General features: G+C 44.6%; 1 protein-coding gene and 2 pseudogenes across 1 annotated transcript; 1 reads left to right on the top strand and 2 right to left on the bottom strand.

Moving 5' to 3' along the window:
- Nucleotides 1-581: 581 nt before the first annotated feature.
- LOC133891313 (probable glycosyltransferase At5g03795) lies at nucleotides 582-4,422 on the bottom strand. Its single transcript, XM_062332032.1, has 4 exons — nucleotides 3,619-4,422; nucleotides 2,008-2,210; nucleotides 1,533-1,881; nucleotides 582-1,334 (listed from the first exon to the last, which is right to left on the bottom strand). Exons 1-4 carry the CDS (start codon nucleotides 4,030-4,032, stop codon nucleotides 660-662), a joined length of 1,641 nt encoding a protein of 546 aa, XP_062188016.1. The 5' UTR covers nucleotides 4,033-4,422; the 3' UTR covers nucleotides 582-659.
- A 1,453-nt stretch (nucleotides 4,423-5,875) lies between these two features.
- On the bottom strand, nucleotides 5,876-7,502 carry LOC133890189 (protein CHUP1, chloroplastic-like; annotated as a pseudogene).
- Nucleotides 7,503-13,330: 5,828 nt separating this feature from the next.
- On the top strand, nucleotides 13,331-21,112 carry LOC133890945 (protein argonaute MEL1-like; annotated as a pseudogene).
- Nucleotides 21,113-22,497: the final 1,385 nt, after the last annotated feature.

Here is a 22,497-nt window from a genome sequence, read left to right as displayed (position 1 = left end):
ACAGGTCAAGTGGATGCTCTGATGGCGGCAGCAGTGTGGTGTCGCAGAAATTAGGAGGAGGATGGTGTAGTGGCCCCATGTGTCAACGACACGGTCTAAATGTGGCGTCGACTAGGCTGTTGGCCTAGACAGCCTGTTGGCTAGGCCATGTGGTGACTGGGAGACGAGGAATAGGCTGATGAGGGCCGAAGGCATAGGAGTTGGGCCACAAACAACAGTGACGGACCGTATAGATGGGAATGGAAAGAGGGAAAAGGGAAAAGGGGGCTGTGCCGATGAAAAGGGAATTGGTCTAGGTTGGGTATTGAGTTTAGATTGATTTTAGGAATTTCTAGAGAGGGGAAAGGATTCAAATTTGAATGGACAAAAAATCCAGAAAAGCGAGAAGGCTCCAAAATGCAACATGGATCATATTGTGCATGTTTTTAGATTTTGAGGAATTTAATTTGGTGTGAGTTTTGGGATACGTTACTTGCATTTACACACTTAAGTTTGAGTTTATTGTAACTTTGAAAAAGTAAATTTTGTAGTGACTGTTATAAATGAGCCAAAATACAGGGTGTTAGACAACCCCTGTCAAAATCTACACAGACGCAATTAGCTCACTCTTCACAGTTCAGGCTTCAGACCACACAATACATGCATTCTCCAAGAATCCCTCAGCCCCGCGCCACGACCCTGACGTTGAGCCTCCGGAGCCAGATCGAGTGCAGGATCATGTGGAACACGTCGTACCGCTGCGGCGCGCCGCCGTGCACCATGAAGTGGCGGCGCACGGTCCGCACCCGCCGCTGCATCCGGATGTACTGCCGCGGCGACACGGCCGACAGGACCTCCTTCAGCCGCGGGATGTCGGCGACGCGGACGCGCACCGAGAACGCGTCCCAGTTGAGCACGTCCCCGAACGGCAGCGCGTAGTCGCCGTCGTCGACCACCACGGGCACGCACTCCAGGTAGATGGCCTCCGCCAGCCGCGGGCTCGCCACCTCGTACCCGCCGGGGCACAGGCAGAACCGGCTGCGCCGCATCATGTCCGTGTACGACACGCCGCGGGGCAGGTACTCGCTCACCTGCACGTCGGGGTCCTTGCCTTTCCAGTGCTCCAGCAGCAGCGGGCGCACGGGCCCATGGTTGCCGCCGGCGAAGAAGGCCAGTATCGGGCGGTGCGACGCCGAGGGCCCGCCTACCTGCCGGTCCACGACGTCGCTCCGGAGGTTGATCTCCGGCAGCGACACGTCCTTGGAAGGGTTGAAGCCCTCCGACTTGTTGGCGTTGCACAGCACGCGGATGGAATTGGAGAACAGGTGCCCGTCTGCCGACGACACGTACGGCCCCTGACACAAAACCACTCCTGTCAATACAACTTCATGCTCAAACGTGCACATGCAAAAAGTCTTCTAATGGCAACTTAATGATGCACAGTTTACAGAGTTTCGTGTACCATGGAAATTCCTATGATGCACAATTAACAACTTTGTCACGATAATTTTCGACAAAATCCTGAAGTCATACAGTTGCTGCTAACTGCTTACCCAGTCATGGCAGGACAGCATGAAGTGATCCGCGCCGAGGCTCCGGTTCCAGTATGGGTACTTGGCCGACAGCACGCCGATGTAGTCCGAGATGGTGCGCCGGAGTGGACCCATGTCGTGCGAGTTCGGCTCGTAGATCATCTTGACCATCTTGACGACACTGAACGGGAGGAAGAAGACATGGGCAAGGTCCGGGTCTCTGGTCCGCATCCGGCTCTCCATCTCCATGGAGTATATGAACCTGCCCTCTGTGGAGTATATGCTGTGGCACGGCCCGTCGTGGAACACCGGCGGCTCACCTTCTTCGTAGACGTAGACCTTGAACAGCTTCTCCATTTCCAGGTAGCTCCTGCGTGACACAGCAAAGAAAAGTTCAGAAATTCAGAATCAGTGGCACTGCAAACTTTACCTCCAATGAATATTAGATGTTGTATCTTGTCAGTTCAAATATGTTTCAACAGGAATCATTATCTACCTGTGAAATGCATAGGCATTCCTGTACACTGGACCAACCGGCACGTAATCTTTGTCGATCAACAAAGGCCGGTTGTCCTTGTTTCGGATAGCTTCCATTATTGCCGATCGTGCTTTCGCGAGGCCTAGTTCTATTCGCTCCAGTTTTACATCTCTTCTCCTCAGCACTTGTGGTGTGACTTGGATTGAGTTATCTGATATTTCCTGCCATACAAAATTGGATTTAAGCAACTCTGCAGGGATGCTCAATTCAAAACTCCAACATAACGTCGATAGGTTAATTATATTCTGCGCAACAAATATTCGATACATACCCATTTCTCAAATAAATTGTGAATCTAAATTTGCTCTACAAATCTTTCTAAATAGAGAGATTCTTTGAGAGTTCCGAATAACACATAAGCAGGCGGCTTTTTTTTCTACATACGTTCTGAAAAGTTTGCAGATGTTAAATGATGCACCGGATCTCATCAGCAGTGGTGGATAGACTGTTACCCACCAGTGTCGCAAAGTGAAATTTCAGGTGGATATATGCACTGTGAAAACTTTAGACAGAAACATCAAAGGTTAATTTCCTTTCTCAAGAACAAGCAATAAATACATTTGCAAATTCAGAAACCAATTGTGTGATTATAATGATCGTTTGTGGTCGCCAGAAGCTGCTCATCATAATTCATGAACAATTTCAAGTGCACAAGTAACAGGTTGTACAAATTCGACTCCAGTTTTCATTCTCCAATTATTTGCAAAATGCAAGAAAGTCTATTCTTCCATGGTACCCTCTTGATTTTGAAAGTGCAGGAAGATCCAAGACTTTCTTCCATGCACCTTTTTCTCGCCAACAAGCGAAGAACATCTTGCCTTCTCCTTAAAAAATCGAATATTTCCTTATAGGACACTTAGGAGAATTACATAGATTAAGGAGATGCATTTTATTTCAACTTTGCTAAATTTTGATCCCCTGAAATTTATAATTTCTCAATCGCCTAAAACTGCAGCTACGTACAGATAATAAAATTGTAATGCTATATGAATTCCTAATTGCTAAATAAAATGACTGAAAAGTAACGAAAGTGTAATCACTTGAAATGTAGAAATTATCATTTCCCCTTGTTTTTATTTGGTACATCTAATGCATTGGATTTGGCGATTGGACAAGATTTCTCATTGCAGCGTGATCCCTGCCATTTGATCGAAGATGAACGGTGGCGCGACACCTACAATTGTAACATCATAGGATTCGTGTCCGAAAATCTACTCATGCATCATCAGTCTAGCGGTGGACAAAGGTAGTACAAAAAAGATGGCATGATTAATTATGCCATATATCCAAGAAATCCACGTGTGTAAAACGTAAATCACCAGTGGATCGATGAACATCGGATTAGGAATGCACGAACAGAGAATTTACACTCACTGTTTTCCCAGTGAGTTATGCAGTTAGTCAACTAAACGAACTGGTAACGTCCATGGAAACATAACACATGACGATCATCTTTTTTGTTTAAGAAACACTAGCAGAATCGAAGGGATATCTCCAATGAACTAATCAAAAAGTTTTGGGCGTAGTAGAAGTCCTCAAGTTCTTAGCCGGCCTTGTTATGCATCATACCTTAGCCGATGATGGAGCCGGAGCCGGCGGCGTGCCGGAGAGCTCAGGCGCGCCATGGACGGAGCTAGAGTTGGTCAAGGACAGCAACCCGCCACCAGCTTGCCGCTGAAACAACACCTCCTCACGCACTTCCTTATCAGCGCTGTTCCTGCCGCCGTCGCTGCCGTCAGAGTAAGGGCTGGTGGTGGCCAAGAGGTGCTCACCGCCTCCTCCACCTCCATTTGAATGCAAGGAGTGGAACGCGGAGGGAGAGGACGACGAAGACAGGAACCAGGAAGCTTGTGTCCTCGGGTGCAAGGCAGCCGCCATCAAGAAGGTCACCGCCACAAGGCACGCCGCCACCGCGTAGGCGGCGGTCGCCCTGCCATGGCCGTGGCCATGCAAACAAGGAGCAGAGGAGGTGGTGGCTGTCATGGCTGGTGTGGCTTAGGTGTCATGGCAAGGATGCCTCCATCACAAAAGGTAGCTTGTGCTTGCCTTGCCCTGCCCTGTGTGCTGTGGTTGCATGCAGCAGCAAGCTTAGGACATGTTCATTTTAGGGTGCTAGCTATGCTCTTGTGGGGGTTGATGCTCTGATGCTTGCCATGGCGAGGAAGAAAAGGATGTGTGCGAGTTTCGTTTTGCTGATGGTGGTGGAGGAGAAGGAAGGAACAAGAGAAAATACTAGAAGAGGTGTGGGTGCCGCAGCATCGATGAACACAATATCCTTAGGCTTAGTTCGGTCAATGTGAAGATATTGCAGCTAGGCCCCTTGGCTTCTCAAATTTACGTGCTTGTCCTTGAAGCATTAAGAGAGGTTGGGTATTTTTCCACCGTCGCAAGAGAGGAGGGTGGTCTCATTCTGGGTTTAAATCATTTATATGTAGATCATCAGGAGTAAAGAAAAATGCAAGTACAGTATTAAATTACATGGTATTATGTTGATGATGTCAGTCTATCCCAAACCATGCAGTGGGCTATGATGTCAGCGAAAATACATGGTAAACGTGGGGTTCCATGCGCTAAAGAGCTTCGCGCACCTCGCCATGATGCATGCATCAATCCTGATGCGAGATCTTGGACTCTTGCTTCCCTGTCCAAGGCAGCCGCTCCATGAAGCCAGCAGCCGGGAAAAGATAGAGAGAAGCGAGCAAAAGGGTCAGCGGCCTCGGCGAACGCCGCCGTTTCCGGCGACGACCGGTCCGCGCGGCGGGAGGAGACACGTGGTGCTGCGGCGCGGCGGGGATGACACATGGGCGACGACGACCCGCCTCGCCTTCACCTCTCGGCCCGGCGTTACGGCCGCGAGGGGGAGCGAGAACACAACACGCGGCCGCGCTGCGAACCCGCCGAAGCTTGCGTGGCGTGCGTCCGGGAAGGCGACGACCGTTTCCTTCTCGTCGGAGACGTGGTGACGCACCGGCGCCGCCGTGCGCGGCGGTTCTTGGTCTGGACCCGCGCTGCCGCGACGAAGATTCTTCGACCTGCGTGCATGCACCCTTCTTTACGGTGGTGACGTTAGCTGCTTGCCTTAGTGAGTTGTGACCATACAATATTGGTGCGTATATCATATATGCATTCTGGAATATATATATGAATATATTCATCCATATAATATATGAATATATGCAGTAGAAACTCAGCTAAATTTCTCCATATGCACAGTAAAACCACCATATGGTATTTTTTGGCCTCAAGTAAAGAAAAAACTTTTGTGGTGGTCAAAATTACGGACTAATACTCAGACCGCGCGCCAACTTAATAGCAGGAATTGAATAGACCAAACGTGGTTTACACAAGACTAAATATTTCTGGATAAAAACACTAAACTTTGGATTCAAGTAGTGGTGACTGCAATCCCCATGAATACAAGAATTTTGAAAGTACATGGAGAATTATCCAAGCACAGGTACACCGGATATTCACTGCTCCCGAACATACCGATAATCGCCGACACACACGTACAGCGAACGTCAACCATTTTATTCCTCCCCGTCGCATGCCATTCTCCCTTTTTTTTCCTACCTCAAGAACACATTTAATTCTCACATTTTATGAGAAAATTACGGTCTATCTATTTTTTCTGTGAATTATCACAATCTAGATTCTGTGAAAAAAAATATTCTCATCAGATTGTAGAGATTTCGTAATACAATTAATTCGTGGATTATGATAATTAGTTTTTAGATTTAAATCCTTTATTTTATTTTTGCTTTTAGGACTTAAATTCATAAATAAAATAAAAATAAATAGGACCTTGATCCGCATGAAACGATAATTATTTCTGACAGCATGGACCCACAATCCTGCACGGTCTCTTGCCCCTGCCTTCCCCTCCGGCCCACCCTCGCAGCTTCCGGAGCAGTCTCGGCCGTCCGATGCTCCATCCGCAGCCGTCCCTGCCGGCGCCAGCCGCCGCCGCCGCGAACCCCATGCACCACGGCTCCACCTCCACGCTGCGGCGCGGCCCCAACGGCGCGCTCGACGAAGGCACCTTGCAGAGCTGCACCTCGTTGCTTGGCGCGGCCGCTGCCACCATCGTCTCCCCTTTCTTCTGCTCCTCCGGCGGGTGCCCGCCTTTGCCGTCGCCGCCGTCGTCGTCGTAGTTGCTGCCACCGAGCACCGTGCCGCCGTCGTCGCAGAGCAGGAGGTCGTACTGCAGCCACGCGGTGATCCAGCCGAGATAGATCATCTCCTCCATGCCGGCGGCCCACCGGTCCCGGAGCGCCTCCAGCCCGTCCACCAGGTCCCTGCCGCTCGAAAGCTTCCGCAAGCTTCTCTCAACGACCACCTCCACGTTCTGCTTTCCATTCAGAAAAAAAAAAGCAAATAATTTGAAAAAAATTAATCGTTTAATCGCAGTGCTTGTCGTTGATCAAATTAACGCAAATGGCATGAAAAAAATGAAGCGAACAAGGTCATTTGATCGTTACTAAATTACCTCATTGTTTGTTCCCTTTTGCTCCTGCAGCTGCAAAGTCAGCTGCTCCATCTCTTCCATGCACTGCTCAAACTCTTCGCACCTTCTTGCCATCTGCGCTTGCTTGGCATCAAGAGCCATGAGCCTTTCATCGACAGCATCAGAATCTTGCTTGCTTCTCTTCGAGATGTTCTTGAACTTGCTCTGCAGCCTGTCGAGCTTGCCTCGCATGGCTGCAAACTCTTCAGCAGCTGCACGGATCTCCGCGGCGGCTGCTTCGGGCCGTTGGTTCTGAGACTCCAGCAGCTCCAGCTTCGTGCCCAGGCACATGATCTGCATCTTCTGGTACACCGACTCCTGCTCCTTCATGTCGCAGTAGTCGTGGAACTGCGCCTCGATGCTGGAAGCTCGCTCCTCGAAGGCCGACACCATGCTCTTCAGGCTCGCTATCTCGTCGACGACCATTCTCTGATCATCCTGGAGTTTGTTGACTGCAAATTCTGATGGATTTCCAGTAGCCGCTGCCGCCATGATTTCCTCAGCGTTAGAAGCCTGCCTAGCACATTCTCTGATCAGAAGTCTGCCTGCAGTGCTGCATGAATTCTCCGGTTGCGCCAAATTTCGTGGTGCGCAACGAGTAGAGTAAATTTCTTCTTCCTCTTCTTTGCAGGTCGAACCGTATGATGGATCGAATTGGACTGAAGTATCAGATGAGTCTGTGTAAGTGTGCCTATTTGCCCTATTTGTTATGAGGTCACAGATAAAAGAACCAGCCAGGGGGAAAGCTAAGGGAAGACTATCTTCTTCAGGAGATTCTTGATGTCCTCTGCCTTCTTACTTTCCATTTGGAAGATTTCATCATTCCTTTAGTCTCCAAGAAACAACCTATTAACTACTATATGTACTGACCAAGAAGCTGTTCCTACCTTGCTTTGCCTTCAGGGCTAAACTATGCCAAGTTTGTTCAGGTGTTTAACCATCATCAGATTTTTGTGCCAACATCTTTGGTCAAGAACACAAAAAGGTATAGGTTGGATGCTTCCATACCTTTTGATCTTGTTTCATACAAATACCTCCAATATAAAGACTCACAGCTGGAGTTTGAATTAACTTGGAAATCATCTTTATCTTTCAGGGCAAGATTAGTGTTGTTCCATTTCTTGATTAAGAGAAGAAAGCATAAACTTTGCATGCAGAGGATGCAAAGGCTTCCCTCCTTTTTAGACATTTTCCCAGGATCATCTTCTGGGAAGCATGGAACCTTTTTTAACAGTAAAAAGGGTTACCTATAACAATAAGTTGATAACAATATATCGCATAATAGTATCTTTACAAAGATGTGGTTATTGACTGATGGCAATAGATAAGAAATGATTATGAAATAGGTGAAAAAGGAAACACATACATGCTTCAAAAAGTATACCAAATCACCATTGATAAGAAAAGTTTGGTAGATGGATAAAATCCACCCTTTTGTTCCCTTAACTTTTGGCTTTTGCTTTAAACTTCTTGTATTATTGTTTCTGTTTTCCACAAACGCATATGCATATATTTAATCGTATCAAACTCAAGCACTGTGTCACATATGGAACCCCAAAACGTGAATTTGATTGGCTGGTCACATAATTGACAAGTTAGACAGAAATTTACATTTTTCTTGCCAACTAAATTAAAAGACAAGGGTTCTTCTAAGAACTGCAAATACTATAAAAATGGAATAGATAATAAAAAATGATTCATCTTCATCAGATAGTAGCCGCACAATCTATATTTCAATAAAGTTCAAAATCTTACACGAGAATGCACATATCAATGCAATATCACCAACGTATTCTGGTAAATCTAGCCTTTTCCAATAGTAACACCGTCCAGCCTATGCAAATATGTACCATTTGCTGCACAACTCTATGCACAGTTATCCTTCAACTATCTTCACAGGAGTCCTGGAAAAAAGAAACTTATGTTATAGTGATGGCAGGAGAAAGAAACTGAATGTATATAACAACAACACTTACCCAAATGGACTCTGTTTGATTGATAGTAGCTCGACATCCAGCTGTTGAAAAGAGAGAACACCTAATGATAAGATGGAGAAAAAACAAAACTGAACCAGCGCAAATAGATGACGAAGAATAAAACAGAGTTTCAATGTAAATGATGTGGAAACAAATGACAGTTTACCTCAATAGTTGTATTTGGAGGAATTTTAGTAAAGAATAGGGTACTACTAAAATTTTGTATTATTTTGTTGCTTAGAAATATGCAAGAAGTATCACAAACTTATTTAGAATCATCACAAGCTCACATATACATCATCACTCGAATGTTAAGTCTACTCGGACTCCAATTCGAGTCCTAGTCGAACTATAAAGTCTACTCGAGCTCGAGGTCGTGTCTCAGGATGACACGTCAATAAAACGAAAATAACTCTTGCATATAAAATCCGATTAAGACGGTCTTGAATTTGCTGGAAAGCTTATAACGAGTCATTTCCAATGGATTTAGTCTTAACCAAATATTTCTTATAGCTTGGTCAAAGTCAATGAAATAAAGTGTTACGTCATTGTTTCGAGCCTTATCGAGTCTTGTAATCGTGTCAGAGTCGGAGTCCAGTGTCCAGGTTGTGTACACCTCTATCTACAGCTGCACAACCCTAGGTCAAACTCCTCACATTTCCTATATATACAAAGTAGTCGTTGTAGTTTAGGCTCAAATTTTGTTTAGAATATTCTGTTTTAAACAGTTTTGTTGTATATCGGTTTGTAGAACTCAACTCGAATACTTCATTGATAATCAACAATATTCCAATTGTATCTACCTATTCTGATTTGTGTTCTTGATTCGCTTGCAGGAAAAAACCTTCTTAGCAAGGTTAACCACGTCTTGACATGGTTTATAACCATGAGGTAGTGGTGTAGTGATTACGAGGGTTCTTCATCTGTTTTGATCAGAATTTTTAGATCATTAACGTTGAAGCTCTGCCAAATTAATTTATCATATTATCTTTTAGAAGATCGAATAAACTCACATCACTTAAGCTCGGTCATTCGATTCACCATTTCCCCTTTTGATGTTGTATTTGTTCCCCAATTCAATTCCAACTTGATTGTTGCTGCCATATGAACTTTTGATGTTTCACAATGCAGGTATGCACGCTGCACGTGCTCTGTGTCTTTGACCATCATGACTTCATGAGCATCTTGCGTTTGCTACTCTCAATCCACCAAATTAGACTGATATAACTTCAGCCGTTCGTACTAGACCCACGGCAATAGTCTTAACAATTCTGTTTCCTGTACTGTGCAGTTTCACCGGCCTATTATACTTATATGTCTATTGGTTGAAGATATGGATGTACATTTAGATAATTTAAATTTAGGTTTTCTTTATACGAATTTAGATACCTATTTTTTTATTTATATTGTTACCTAGTTTCTTCTAAATAAATTAAGTTTTTTTCTACACTCACTTGCCGGCGCTCTGTGCGCGAGGTACTACGACGAACCAGAAAGTACTGACGGAGGCTCGGTCATCAGCGGCGGTGCCCCTGGTAGGCTGGTAGTGCCGGCAGGGGTGGCACCCCTCCTGCGTTCCGGCTGCTCCCACAGATCAAGGACAACATCAAGGACGTGATGTTCTTCTGTCGATGAATCGGCACCGTGACTGTAGCTGTTGTCGGCCTTAGCCGTCGTGCATGCTTGGCTTCAGGCGGCCTCTGGGACTGTGTTGGGCTTGGGCTTGCTTAGATTGTTTAGCCATAGGTAGCCTCTCTAGGATGCAGTGTTGGGCTCCATTTGATTCTTTCGCTCCGAATTTCGGATTGGCCTGTTGCTGAACTTTAGGGATCAGACATTTGTGGTAAATTGGAGCTCATGGTCCTGTTGAATTGGTCTGTGGAGGTTTGCTAGTGTTGCTCTTGCTTGTGGTTGTGGGGTAATATGTTGTGCCCAGGTCCCAGGGATCTGCAGGATTCACGATTCACCGGATCTGCCCACTAGGAGGGCCTAGTAAACAAAATTATGTGACCTATGAGTGAGCCATGCCTGAGCTTGCAGCTTTGCATGCAAATATGCAGGATGCTGAGTTTAGTATTTTAGAATATAGCAAAATTCATTCTTTTTTAAAAAAAAGTAATATAAAATAAAGGAAATATATATTTGAATATATATATAATTTTTTTATACGTACTTAGATGAGGACAAACTTTATATGAAAATTGTATCCCTCGGTGAGATCTACAAATTTGTAGTTGAATTTTTCTTTCATTTGAAGTCATTTAATGCCCAAATAATCGTTTGAAGTTGTAGACATAAGATATCGATCAAAAGGAGTGCATATGCTATTGTTATTACTAGTAATTCTGTAAGCCAAGTCTTATTGATGATAGTGGAGGTCTTTAATCTTCTTCTTGTTAATCTTGTTGGAGATATTGGAGTTGATAGTATTCTTTTTCTTCTCCTTGTTCTTGAGTTTATCTGTATTAATAGAACTTGTGGTAACAATATCATATATATGTGTGAAACATCAACTGATTATTTGGACACCTAAATGACTTAAAATAAAAAAAATCCACTACAAAGTTGCAGATCTCGTCGACAATTTTTATATAAAGTTTGTCCCTCATTCAATTTCGTATGAAAAAGTTATGAATTTTTAAGATAAGCTATCATCTATTTTCAGAGCCGATTCCTTATGTGAACCGCGTTTGAAAATGGCCATCCATACCACATACGATTCACATAAAGAACTGTATGTAGAAATGATTATAGTTCACATAAAAAATCGTCTGTGAAAATGGTCATTTCTACAGACGGTTCCTTACGTGAACCGCCTATATTAATAATACGATTACCACAGCCGATTCACATAAAGAACCGCACATGAAAATAATCTTTATACAAATGGTTTCTTATGTCGTCCGCCTCTAAAATCAGGCGGTTTACCATATGACCACTTGTAAAAAAGCATTTTGGGTGTTTTTAAAAATAGTTAGTTTTTTAGTAGTATCACTTTTCAACGTGAACTCTTTCCTTGGTTCATTCTCCATCCTTAAGCACTCTAACTGTTTGAATCCCCGTCCCGTCTTAAAAAACATCCGATTCAAAACCTTAACTATGATCCATCCACTTTACCCCCTCTATCGAAACCAAGGTGAATTAACACTGACGTGTCATCTAATTAAGTAGTGTTCAAGCTCTAAAATGAAGCCACATAGAAACTACGGTAAATATTGATACAGTATAATTATATTATTTGATTTATGGCTAATTTTTTTATATATGTATCAAATATGAGCAAGAGTGCAAGGAAATGGGCTTTGTTCTGTGCTCAAACTGTCGGAAGGGTTGGGCAAGGCATGCATGGGCGTACCTAAGGGTGGCTTGAGCTGTAGCTCCGCCGATCCCACCCTTTTACTCCTAGTGCCGTTGAAAGTTGTGGTGCCTCTAAATTAGCTTTAATACGCTTGTTTCATGTTATCTTTGATTCAGTGAGCCACTGTACGCTATGCGCTTTCTCCCAGTGGCAAGGTTTTATCGTCAAGGTCTTTACGATTAGAGATGATGCGGTTGTCTAGACGATGGCCTTTTGGTGGTGCGTGCAGCCATGCAAAGGAGTTGGAGCGCTCGAAGAGAGTTGAGTCGAGAGAGGGTGACGTTTGCACAAGAGTGGGATGAGAATTCCTTATATGTGGGTCTACATATCAGAGGAATTTTGAGCCCTGATAATGAAAAAGGACGAGGGCTGGTGCGAGGGCTCCAAGCTCATCAGGGCCGATGGGGTAAGTTTTATCCGGTTAACTCCCCCACATAACTCCCCCACAGTAGATGTAATTTGCCAAAATCGAGCCTGATGTCTGAATTCGCAACGGAAATTAGCAATTAAGGGCTCATTGTCATCCTTACTTTGGAAGATACAACCAAGGTGTAGGGGTGGTGGCAACATTTGGGAGGGAGGGAGAAAGGGTAGGAGGGTTAGAGTTTTATGTAAAACATCGACCGCGGGATCCGTATCATGAGAGCGCAAAAATCGAGCCTAATGAATGGATTCGCCAACGAAAATTTATTAGGGTCACACTGCCATCCTTACCTTGGGCGATACAATCGAGGTGGAGGGTGGTGGTGTTGGCATTTGGGAGGGAGGGAGGGAGAAAGGGTATAGGGATTAGGGGTTTTCCGCAAAGCACCGATCGTCAGATCTTTGCATGAGGGTGCGAAAATTGAGCCTATATGTGAACTCGAAACCAAGAATTAGTGATTGGAGGTCATTGTTATTCTTACCTCACGCGATATGATAGAGGCAGAGGGGATGGCAACGGAGTTTGAGAAAGAGGGAAAAAGGTTGGGGGATTAGGGTTTTCTAGAAATACCAGCCGTCGAATTTGTTGCACAGAGTCGCAAAAAATCGAGGCTAACATGTGAATCTCACTGTTGGCAATTAGTGGTTGGAGGCCCATTAACATCTTTTACCTCGGGCGATACGACCGAGGTAGAGAGGGTGTCGATGACTGCAGGAGAGATAGAATATTGACCGTCTGATCCATATCACAGTAGCAAATTTACGCAATTTTTAGGAAAATAATTTCGTCCTGTTGACACCATCCTTTACCTCCAAATTGGCTAGTAGACTCGTACAGAAAAGAAACCCTTACACTTCACTGACAGGTCGGACCTACTATACAATCTACTCCTCTAGGCCCACATTCAGCGGGTGTTGGTACGACCCGCCCGTCCGCCTCCCAAACCCGCCCCGGGCTCTATAATGTGGTCGCGGCCGCGTCCCCGTCTGGTGCTCTCGTCAGTTTCTCTTCTATTTGCCGCCTGCCTGCGTTCGTCGTCGCAAACCCTCTCCTTTCCCATGGCTTCGCGAGGCGGTGGCGGAGGCGGACGCGGGCCCGGTGGACGCGGTGGCGACGGCAACAGGCGCGGGCCCGGTGGTCAAGCAAGCAGCGGAGGGTACCACTACCAGCAGCCCTACGGTCGCGGCGACGTTGGAGGCCGCGGCAGAGGGTACCAGCACCAGCAGCCTCTTGGGCGCGGTGGGTATCAGCAGCCGCTCGGTCACGGTGTGGGCGGAGGCCGGGGTCGCGGCGGCGGAGAGGTACCCACCCGCCCCGCCGGGCCACGTCCCGTTGCGCCGGTCGCTGCCTCGGTGGTCCCCGCGGCGGCATCGACTTCGGAGCGACCCCCTCCGCCTCGGCCCGCTGCGTCGTCGAGTTCGAAGCCCGCTCCTCCCGCCTCCGCGGTGGCTGCAGATGCTTTGGCGAGCGACATGCGGAGGCTGGCCGTGGCGGACCCCGCGCCGCCCGCGACCGTTGCTAGATCGGTAGCGCAAGCGCCAGCAGCCCGGCTGCTGGAGGCTCCGCCGGTGTCGAGCAAGGGAATCGCGCACCCCTCGCGCCCGGGGTTCGGCACGGTGGGGAGGAGGGTCGTCGTCCGCGCGAACCACTTCCTCGTCAAGGTCGCCGACAACGACATCTGCCATTATGACGTAAGCCCCTCTCCCCTCTCCAAAACCTGTGCAACTGCAGCTTTCGATTGCGCTGGATCTGGAATGTGATTCTCTCGTAGCTTACTGCCGATCGAGCACGCGAGATCACGACGTCGAAGTTGAGGACATGCACACCCTTACTCTATTAGCAAGAATCGCAGGATCTTTAATTTCCTCAACGTTGCGGGGTTCTCTTTTTTGTTACTTCTATTTTTAGGGTTTTAGCCGCGGTAATTTTGTAGTTGCCATTTCGAGCAAAACCCTCCAGCGCGCATGTGATGTGCTCGCTCCTATATTGGAGCATAAGATGGGGGGTTGACGCTGACGCCTCGGGTCCTGCGCACCAGGCAGCTTTGATGCCCCAAGATCCATGCTCTAACTGGTGTTCGCGTAGTGGATAGGTTCTTTAGGCTTCGGGTTTGGTTGGTGCTCGGTTGGGGTATGTCGCTTTTGGTAGCCTGTTTAGGCGATATGTTTCTTTGGTTGCATTTCGTTTGTGTTCATGCTTTACATGTTGTCATTAGCCAAGAACGTAATTTATTCAGAATTGCTAGCTATGGTTCGCACGGTTGTTTTGGGTAATCAGGCGAAGTTCTCGAATGAACTTGAAGATCCGTGCTCGAGGACGCACCATTGTTTTCTCTGGCAAGCTTGGTTAGGGTTATGGTTGGAAGGAGGGGATCACCGGGTTAGGGTTTAGGATGACCATTGTAGCGGCGTCGTAGCGGCGTCCCATTGTAGCTGGCAGGAGAGGACCCAGAGCCATGATTCATGCCATTGAGTTGAATGCCCAATTTTTTTGGCAAGGAAAATGCCCAAATTGACAAGAGAGCAGAGCACTGATACTCTAGCAGTCGCATGCCAACATGTCTCCCTCTAAGCTGGGGCACGGCCATCCCAAATGCCTAACCCACTAATAACCCGCCCCCACCCCCACCACACACACACACACACATCCTAACCTCTAAATGAGTTAACACCGACGGTGTGAATTTTGACTGATTTCCAAAAGAAATATATGCGAATGATAGCTTGCAATTCTGAAATAGTTTCCAGACAACCTGAACACCTTCCGAACCTGTAAACTTGAGCAGCAGTGCACTTGTGCACTTGGAATATAGCTGATAGCTAGACCCGGATTTCTGTGTCATCGTGCGTGATTTGGTTTGGTCCTGGATTGTGCTTAAATCAGTGTGATTTATGTTGCTTATGTGCGCCATGAGTTATTTGATCACTCTCCGCCCATGTTTGTCTGGAGGGCTGTTCTTTTGCTCCCGTACTAAAGGGCCTTGTGCTGGACTCGTTTTATTGAATCCATACACATTTCCAGGTTTCAATCAGTCCTGAACCGAAGGCAAGACATACCAAGAGGGTTCTGCTTTCGGAGCTTGTTAAGGTGCACGGTGCGGCATCTCTCGCTCGCAAAACGCCTGCCTACGATGGAAGCAAGAGCCTGTACACTGCAGGCGAGCTTCCTTTAAAATCAATGGACTTCGTCGTCAAGTTGGGAAAGGAGCGTCGAGAAATGTAAGCACCACACGTCTACTCTATGCTTCTTTTGCACTCTCTAGGCTATTTGCTTATGAGTTGCAGTTTCTAACTAATGAACTTTATGGCCTTTTGATCTGCATTGCTGAAATTTAGTGAGTACAAGGTAACGATTCGATATGCGGGACGGGCAAATCTGTACCACCTGCGGCAATTCCTGGACGGTCGGCAAAGGGACTCACCACAGGACACAATCCAGGCTCTTGATGTTGTCCTGAGGGAGTCACCTTCCCTGAAGTATGATACCTGTGCTCAGAGCTTTCTTCTCTGTTTTTTTTTTCTGCAGTATTATCTTTGGTTGGAACTGCTGAAAATATGGTTACTGATTTCTTTTCATTCTACAGTTATGCAACTGTTTCTCGGTCGTTCTTCTCCAAAGGCTTTGGTCATAAGGACATTGGTGACGGGCTTGAGTGTTGGAGAGGATATTACCAGAGCTTGCGCCCCACCCAGATGGGCCTCTCACTAAATATTGGTACATGATCTTCTCAAAAATCTGTTAATCTAGAAAATTACACTAGTGGAGTATACTATTTCAATTGAGTCTCTATATGGAAATCGAGGTGCTCAACTGAACAATTCCCTGCAGTTTCATTTTCGAAAATTCTGTATGCCATTCGCTAAGTACATATATGTGTATATGCCACGTGAATTTGTGTATATGTCACTGGCCATGTGTATGCCAGGCCAGTGGCATACACACAAACTTCCCTTTCATTTTTATGTGCACGAGAATGTGTTTGTGCATTACTTTTCACGACCTAGCATTATTTGAACTCTTGATTGTACTTTTCTTATTCAGACATATCCTCGACTTCCTTTTATAAGCCTATCCCTATGGTACAATTTGTTTCGGAGTGTCTAAGGATGAAGAATCCTAACCCCTCGCAGCCTATTTTTGACAGGGATCGCCTGAAGGTAATATATCTGTCAACCAAAATTGTGAGTTGTGACATATTAAGTACTTACAATTACTAGTTGATTTATTTCAATCTATATTTTCAGCTTAAGAAAGCACTGCGCGGAGTTCGTGTTGAGACAACACACCAGCAGGGCAAGAGAAGTACCTACAAGATAACTGGGATTACTTCTGTCCCACTGGCACAGCTGAAGTAACTCATCTGTTCATCTCTTCTCCCTTTGCTTTGTATTTTCTTCCGATATCAACTTACTCGTTGTCATTTCTTGTCTTCAGCTTTTCTTTGAATGAAGAAGGCCAGATGACCGTTGTCCAATACTTCGCGCAACGCTATAAGTACAGGTTGCGATACACTGCTTGGCCCTGCCTGCAATCGGGCAATGATTCTAAACCTATATACTTGCCGATAGAGGTAAAGTTTGCAATGATTTTTTTGCACAACACCTTATGCATCATGCTAATTATACGTATAATATGTTTGTAGGTGTGTCAAATTATAGAAGGGCAAAGGTACCCCAAGAAGCTTAGTGACACACAGGTGACCAACATACTCAAAGCAACCTGCCAACGTCCCCGTGATAGGGAGCAGAGCATCCTTCAGGTATATGTCCAGTCCAGCCCATTGGTTTTGACACTTCCTGAGTGTGAATTTCATATCCATGGGATCCGCCATTCCCATTAGAAATTCAACATGTTGCGATGTTTAAAAGCTTCTTCAAAAAATCTTGTATGTAGTACACATAATTTTAAGTAAACATGCAAAAATTCAATGTCATATTCACCCTAGATGTCAAGAAATAAATTAAAATAGACAAGCAGCCAATCCAGCATTGTTCATCATGTTCGCTAACAATACAACTAGTGTTTTTTTAATTCGATAATCAAAGATGAATTTGAAATTGAATATTTGTAGGTTTACTTAACTTTATGTGTACTACACACATAATTTTTTATGAATTGTATTGAAATTGGTTGTATTCTTATCCATATCTTCACAGTACTATACTTCTGTTTTTAGCTCCCTTAATTTTCAATTTTCTTGTGATCTATTGTCATTTCTGATGTTATGCGCAGAAAAAGTGACGTGAATTTTAACACACCTGTTTACCCATTTATAGATGGTTGACCATAACAACTATTCAGCTGATAGGATGGCACAGGTGTTCGGGATCAACATTGCTAATCAGATGGTCAATGTGCAAGCACGCGTGCTGCCTCCACCTATGGTGTCTATATATCCTACAACATTCTCAGTTAGTTGATTGACTTTTGATTTTGTTAATTGATTCCAAAAATGGTCTTTTTCTGTCTTGTTTCAGCTGAAATATCATGAATCGGGAAGGGAGAAGACTTGTGCACCAAGTGTTGGGCAATGGAATATGATCAATAAGGTGATTCTATATATGTTGTCTAGTTAAAATTCCTGAGCAGATTTTTCTTGCAAGTTCATTTTCATTTTACATTGAAATAATGCCACAAATATAAAATTAGTGACATGCAAAAAAAAATATTTTATGGTTTCTTAGAGTTGGATAATGTCGGACGACTGATATTCAAAATAGTCTTCCCACTGATGTTCACTTTATGTTTCCAGAAAATGGTTGATGGAGGAACCGTTCGGAGCTGGACTTGTTTGAACTTTTCACGTATGCCACCTGATGTGGTAGACAGTTTGTGTGGTGACTTGGTTCACATGTGCAATTCCATTGGCATGGTAAGTTAGCGCATATGCTTATGGATGCAAGTATTTGAAAACTTTAAATCATCAACCATGTTATGAATAGCAACTTCAGCACATTGAATTTTACGGGAATCTTTCAGGTTTTCAATCAAAGGCCAGCGACAGAAGTTCGGTCAGCTTCTCCCAACCACATAGAAGCTGCTTTAAGGGATGTTCATATGAGGGCTCCTAACCTCCAGTTGCTTATTGTGATTCTTCCAGATGTTCCTGGTCATTATGGTACGTGCATCCTTTGTAACGTATGTAGGCACTTCCTTCTGCTCGGTTTCATGGTAGCATATATCGGTTTACACACAAACTTTGTGGAAAAATTTGACCAAAGGCAAGTTATTTGTCTTTTGTGTGTAGCACACACATGGCATGCTATTTGTCTTTTCTTTTTGTGTAGCACACACATGGCAAGTTATTTGTCTCTTGTGTAGCACGCATATGGTCAAATTTCCAAAAAAAATTTGCGTGTAAACATATTTTTCCATGATCTACGTATGTATTTTTTTCTCAAATTTTAGAAGTGCACAAAGTACGAGCACTTTTCAGTAACGTCCACAGGCACTTCTGCTTGGTTTCATGGTAACATATATTCTTGTGCAATTTTGCAGGGAAAATTAAGAGGTTATGCGAGACTGACCTTGGTATAGTATCTCAATGCATCAATCCAAAAGCCAAAATAAACAAGCAATATTTCGAAAATGTTGCCCTTAAAATCAATGTGAAGGTGCATTTCATGGCGATTCTCTCAGTCCCATCTTTCTTGTGTGCTTCAGGTGTTGTGGGAATTGATATGTGTATTATGTCTTTATCAGGTTGGAGGGCGCAATACAGTTCTTGAGAGAGCCTTTGTACAAAATGGAATACCCTTTGTCTCAGATAGGCCGACGATCATTTTTGGTGCTGATGTTACCCATCCTGCAGCAGGAGAAGACTCCTCGGCTTCTATTGCAGCTGTCAGTTTCCTATTCTCTTTTAAAAATTGTTCGTTCATGCGTTGTAGTAATTCAATTGAAATTTCACTTGATAGTTGAATAGAATGATTTGAGCTCCCTATGGAATTGTTGTGTTACGCAAAGTAATGGTACGGTTTGCATTATATATTTTTCAGGTGGTGGCATCCATGGACTGGCCTCAAGTCACAACATATAAAGCTCTAGTCTCTGCCCAAGCACCTAGGCAGGAAATCATACAAGATCTCTTCTGGACTTGTAAAGATCCAGAGAAAGGCACCCCAACAAATGGTGGAATGATACGGTAACTTTTATTCGTTGTGTTCTTGAGAATTGTTAATGGTGACGTGACAGTTTCAAACTGAGATGCTCCTTAATCAATTTTTCTGCAGGGAGTTACTGTCTTCATTCTATAATAAGACTGGCCGAAAGCCTGGAAGAATAATATTTTACAGGTGCGTGCTTCAAAAATTACGATGTTCATCGCATACTACTCTATTGGATCAAACCCTTCTTGACTTTCTATTATTTTTGTATTTAGGGATGGAGTAAGTGAAGGACAGTTCAGTCATGTTTTGCTCCATGAAATGGATGCAATCAGGAAGGTAATGCCCTTGATCAACATGTTTTTACTTCTGATTTTGTCATGTTTGATTGTACTCATTGTTTGCCTTTGTATGTCAAGGCTTGTGCATCTATGCAAGAGGGTTATCTACCCCCAGTGACATTTGTAGTTGTTCAGAAAAGGCACCACACAAGGCTCTTCCCTGAGGATCATGGAAGGCGTGATCTGACTGATAAAAGTGGAAACATTCTCCCTGGTTAGTGTCATGATTATCGTCCTTGTTTATCGCCAAAACAAAGTAATAGTTTTTTGAGCATGTATATCGTCGATTGTGATATGCGACTCTTTTTCTGTTGAAACCGCAGGAACCGTGGTTGACACTAGCATTTGCCACCCTAGTGAGTTTGATTTCTACCTCTGTAGCCATGCTGGAATCCAGGTATCTATCCGACAATTCGGTGCCGCTGACTGTGCTACACGTAAGCTCGGTCCTTCGATTCACCATTTCTCCTTTTGATGTTATATTTGTTCCCCAATTCAATTCCAACTTGATTGTCGCTGCCATATGAACTCTTGATGTTTTGTGTTTCGCAAATGCAGATATGCACGCTGCACGCGCTCTGTGTCAGTTGGTAAGTCTCTCCCAGGCTCATCTATTTGATGATCATGACTTCATGAGCCTCTTGCATTTGCTACTCTCAATTCACCAAATTAGACTGCTATAACTTCAGCTATTCGTACTAGACCCACGGCAATAGTCTTAACAATTCTGAATCCTGCATTGTGCAGTTCCACCAGCCTACTACGCTCACCTGGCGGCGTTCCGCGCGAGGTACTACGACGAACCAGAAAGTGCCGATGGAGCCTCGGTCGTCAGCGGCGGTGCCGCTGGTGGTGCCGGCGAGGGTGGCGCCCCTCCTGCGTTCCGCCGGCTCCCACAGATCAAGGACAACGTCAAGGGCGTGATGTTCTTCTGCTGATGAATCGGCACCATGACTGTAGCTATTGCCGGCCTTAGCCGTCGTGCATGCCTGGCTTCGGGTGGCCTTTGTATGGGGCCGTGTTGGGCTTGGGCTTGCCTAGATTGTTTAGCCATAGGTAGCCTCTCTAGGATGCCGTATTGGGCTCAATTCGATTCTTTCGCTCAGAGTTTTGGATTCGCCTGTTGGTAGACTTTAGGGATCAGGCATTTGTGGTAAATTGGCACTCATGGTCTTGTTGAATTGTTGTGCGGAGGATTTCTAGTGCTGCTCTCGCTCGTGGTCGTGGGTAATATGTTGTGTTCAGGCCCAGGGATCTGCAGATTTCAAGATTCATCGGAGCAGATTTGAAGAGTGGGCTTCGCAGATTTGCCACGCTAAATATTGGCTTCGTAAAATTGTCACTCAAAACATTGATTCTTTGATTTTCTTGTCATTATGTTAGTTCGTGAATGTATAATGACAGTCAAAACATTGCTTTAAAACTACATAATGGCAAGAAAATAAAGGAGGGATTGTTTTGAGTGGTCATTTTGCAAATCCAATCTTTTAGAATGGCAAAACTGCGAAGGCTATTCTTTAGAGTGGCAAAAATCCAAATTTCTCCCCTCACGATGTCTTGCCTCCCTCAGCTCCCCTCTTGCTCTAGATGTCGCCGCTATGATGCAAATTCTTTTTTTTTTTTGCCAAGAACCAACTCAATTGAACTAAAAATACATTTCCATCTAATTGCTAATTATTTTTTTCTCTTCGATGTGGAGGAAAAATGAACTTGAGTGGTGACCCAACTACTTACCGGTTATCTATGTAATCCCTAGTCACCACCGAGGTGAAGGACCAGTCCCTAGCGATACAACTAAGCAATAATCCTATGAAGTGCATCAAGCATAAAAATATTGGAGGGGATGACGATTTTTTAGCATGATGCAAATAACAAATGACCATTTTAGATGTACCTCTAACTACCGTGGTAAATTTTTTTTTTCATTTCATATGGCAATTGAGGCGTTTTCTATAAAACATTTGCACTCCAGATATTGCTTAAGTTGTTCAACATCCAAAGTTCAGGGAAAAATGTCAAGTACTCGCGTCTCTTTGGCTTCTTGGAGCTTCCGGAATGGAAGGTAGCAAAAGGACAGCATGGGGAAGCCTCGCTACAGTCGGAGGAGAAATCTTCCTCTTGTCACAAAGTTGTGTTGCACTTTCACTGTTTCTCTTTACCTCTAATTTAGGGAGATTACAAATATATTTATGTTCTTTAAAAGAAAATGCAACTAATTTCTGGACAGGCCCCAAAATTATAGCCTTCTTCCTTTGTCCATTGGTTTTGCAAAGTTTTTTTTTGTTTTTTAGTGTATACCAAGTGGTTGTTTTTCTTTTCTTTAGGGGATGCCAAGGATATGTCATGGAGCACTGTTTGTATCTTCCATTAGCCCCTTCCACCACATACCTAGCCAAGGTTGATCAAGCTTTATCTTCCATCAATTCGGTCCATACATCTACATCGTATGATGTTAATTTCGTATAAAACCAATCTAAAGGTCTGTTTGATAGAGCTCTAGGTTCAAAACTTCTTAGAGCAGGATATCCCAGCTCTAGAAATTCATGGAGCTAGAGCTGATGGTACACTGAGGATGTTTGGGTGAGTCATCTTGTTTATATTCTAGATTAAAAATAGATACTTAAACCGCTATATATTAACCTACAAACACGATATCTAAGGTGAAGCTAGGAGCCGCAGCCCTGCCAAACAAGGTCTTAGCACTCCTTCCAGATCTAAGATAACTCTAAAATCTAA

The sequence above is a fragment of the Phragmites australis genome, chromosome 14, assembly GCF_958298935.1.
Source record: "Phragmites australis chromosome 14, lpPhrAust1.1, whole genome shotgun sequence".
Taxonomy (NCBI): Eukaryota; Viridiplantae; Streptophyta; class Magnoliopsida; order Poales; family Poaceae; genus Phragmites; species Phragmites australis.
Note: the sequence above shows the minus strand (reverse complement) of the source record. Positions and strands in the feature narration are given on the sequence as shown.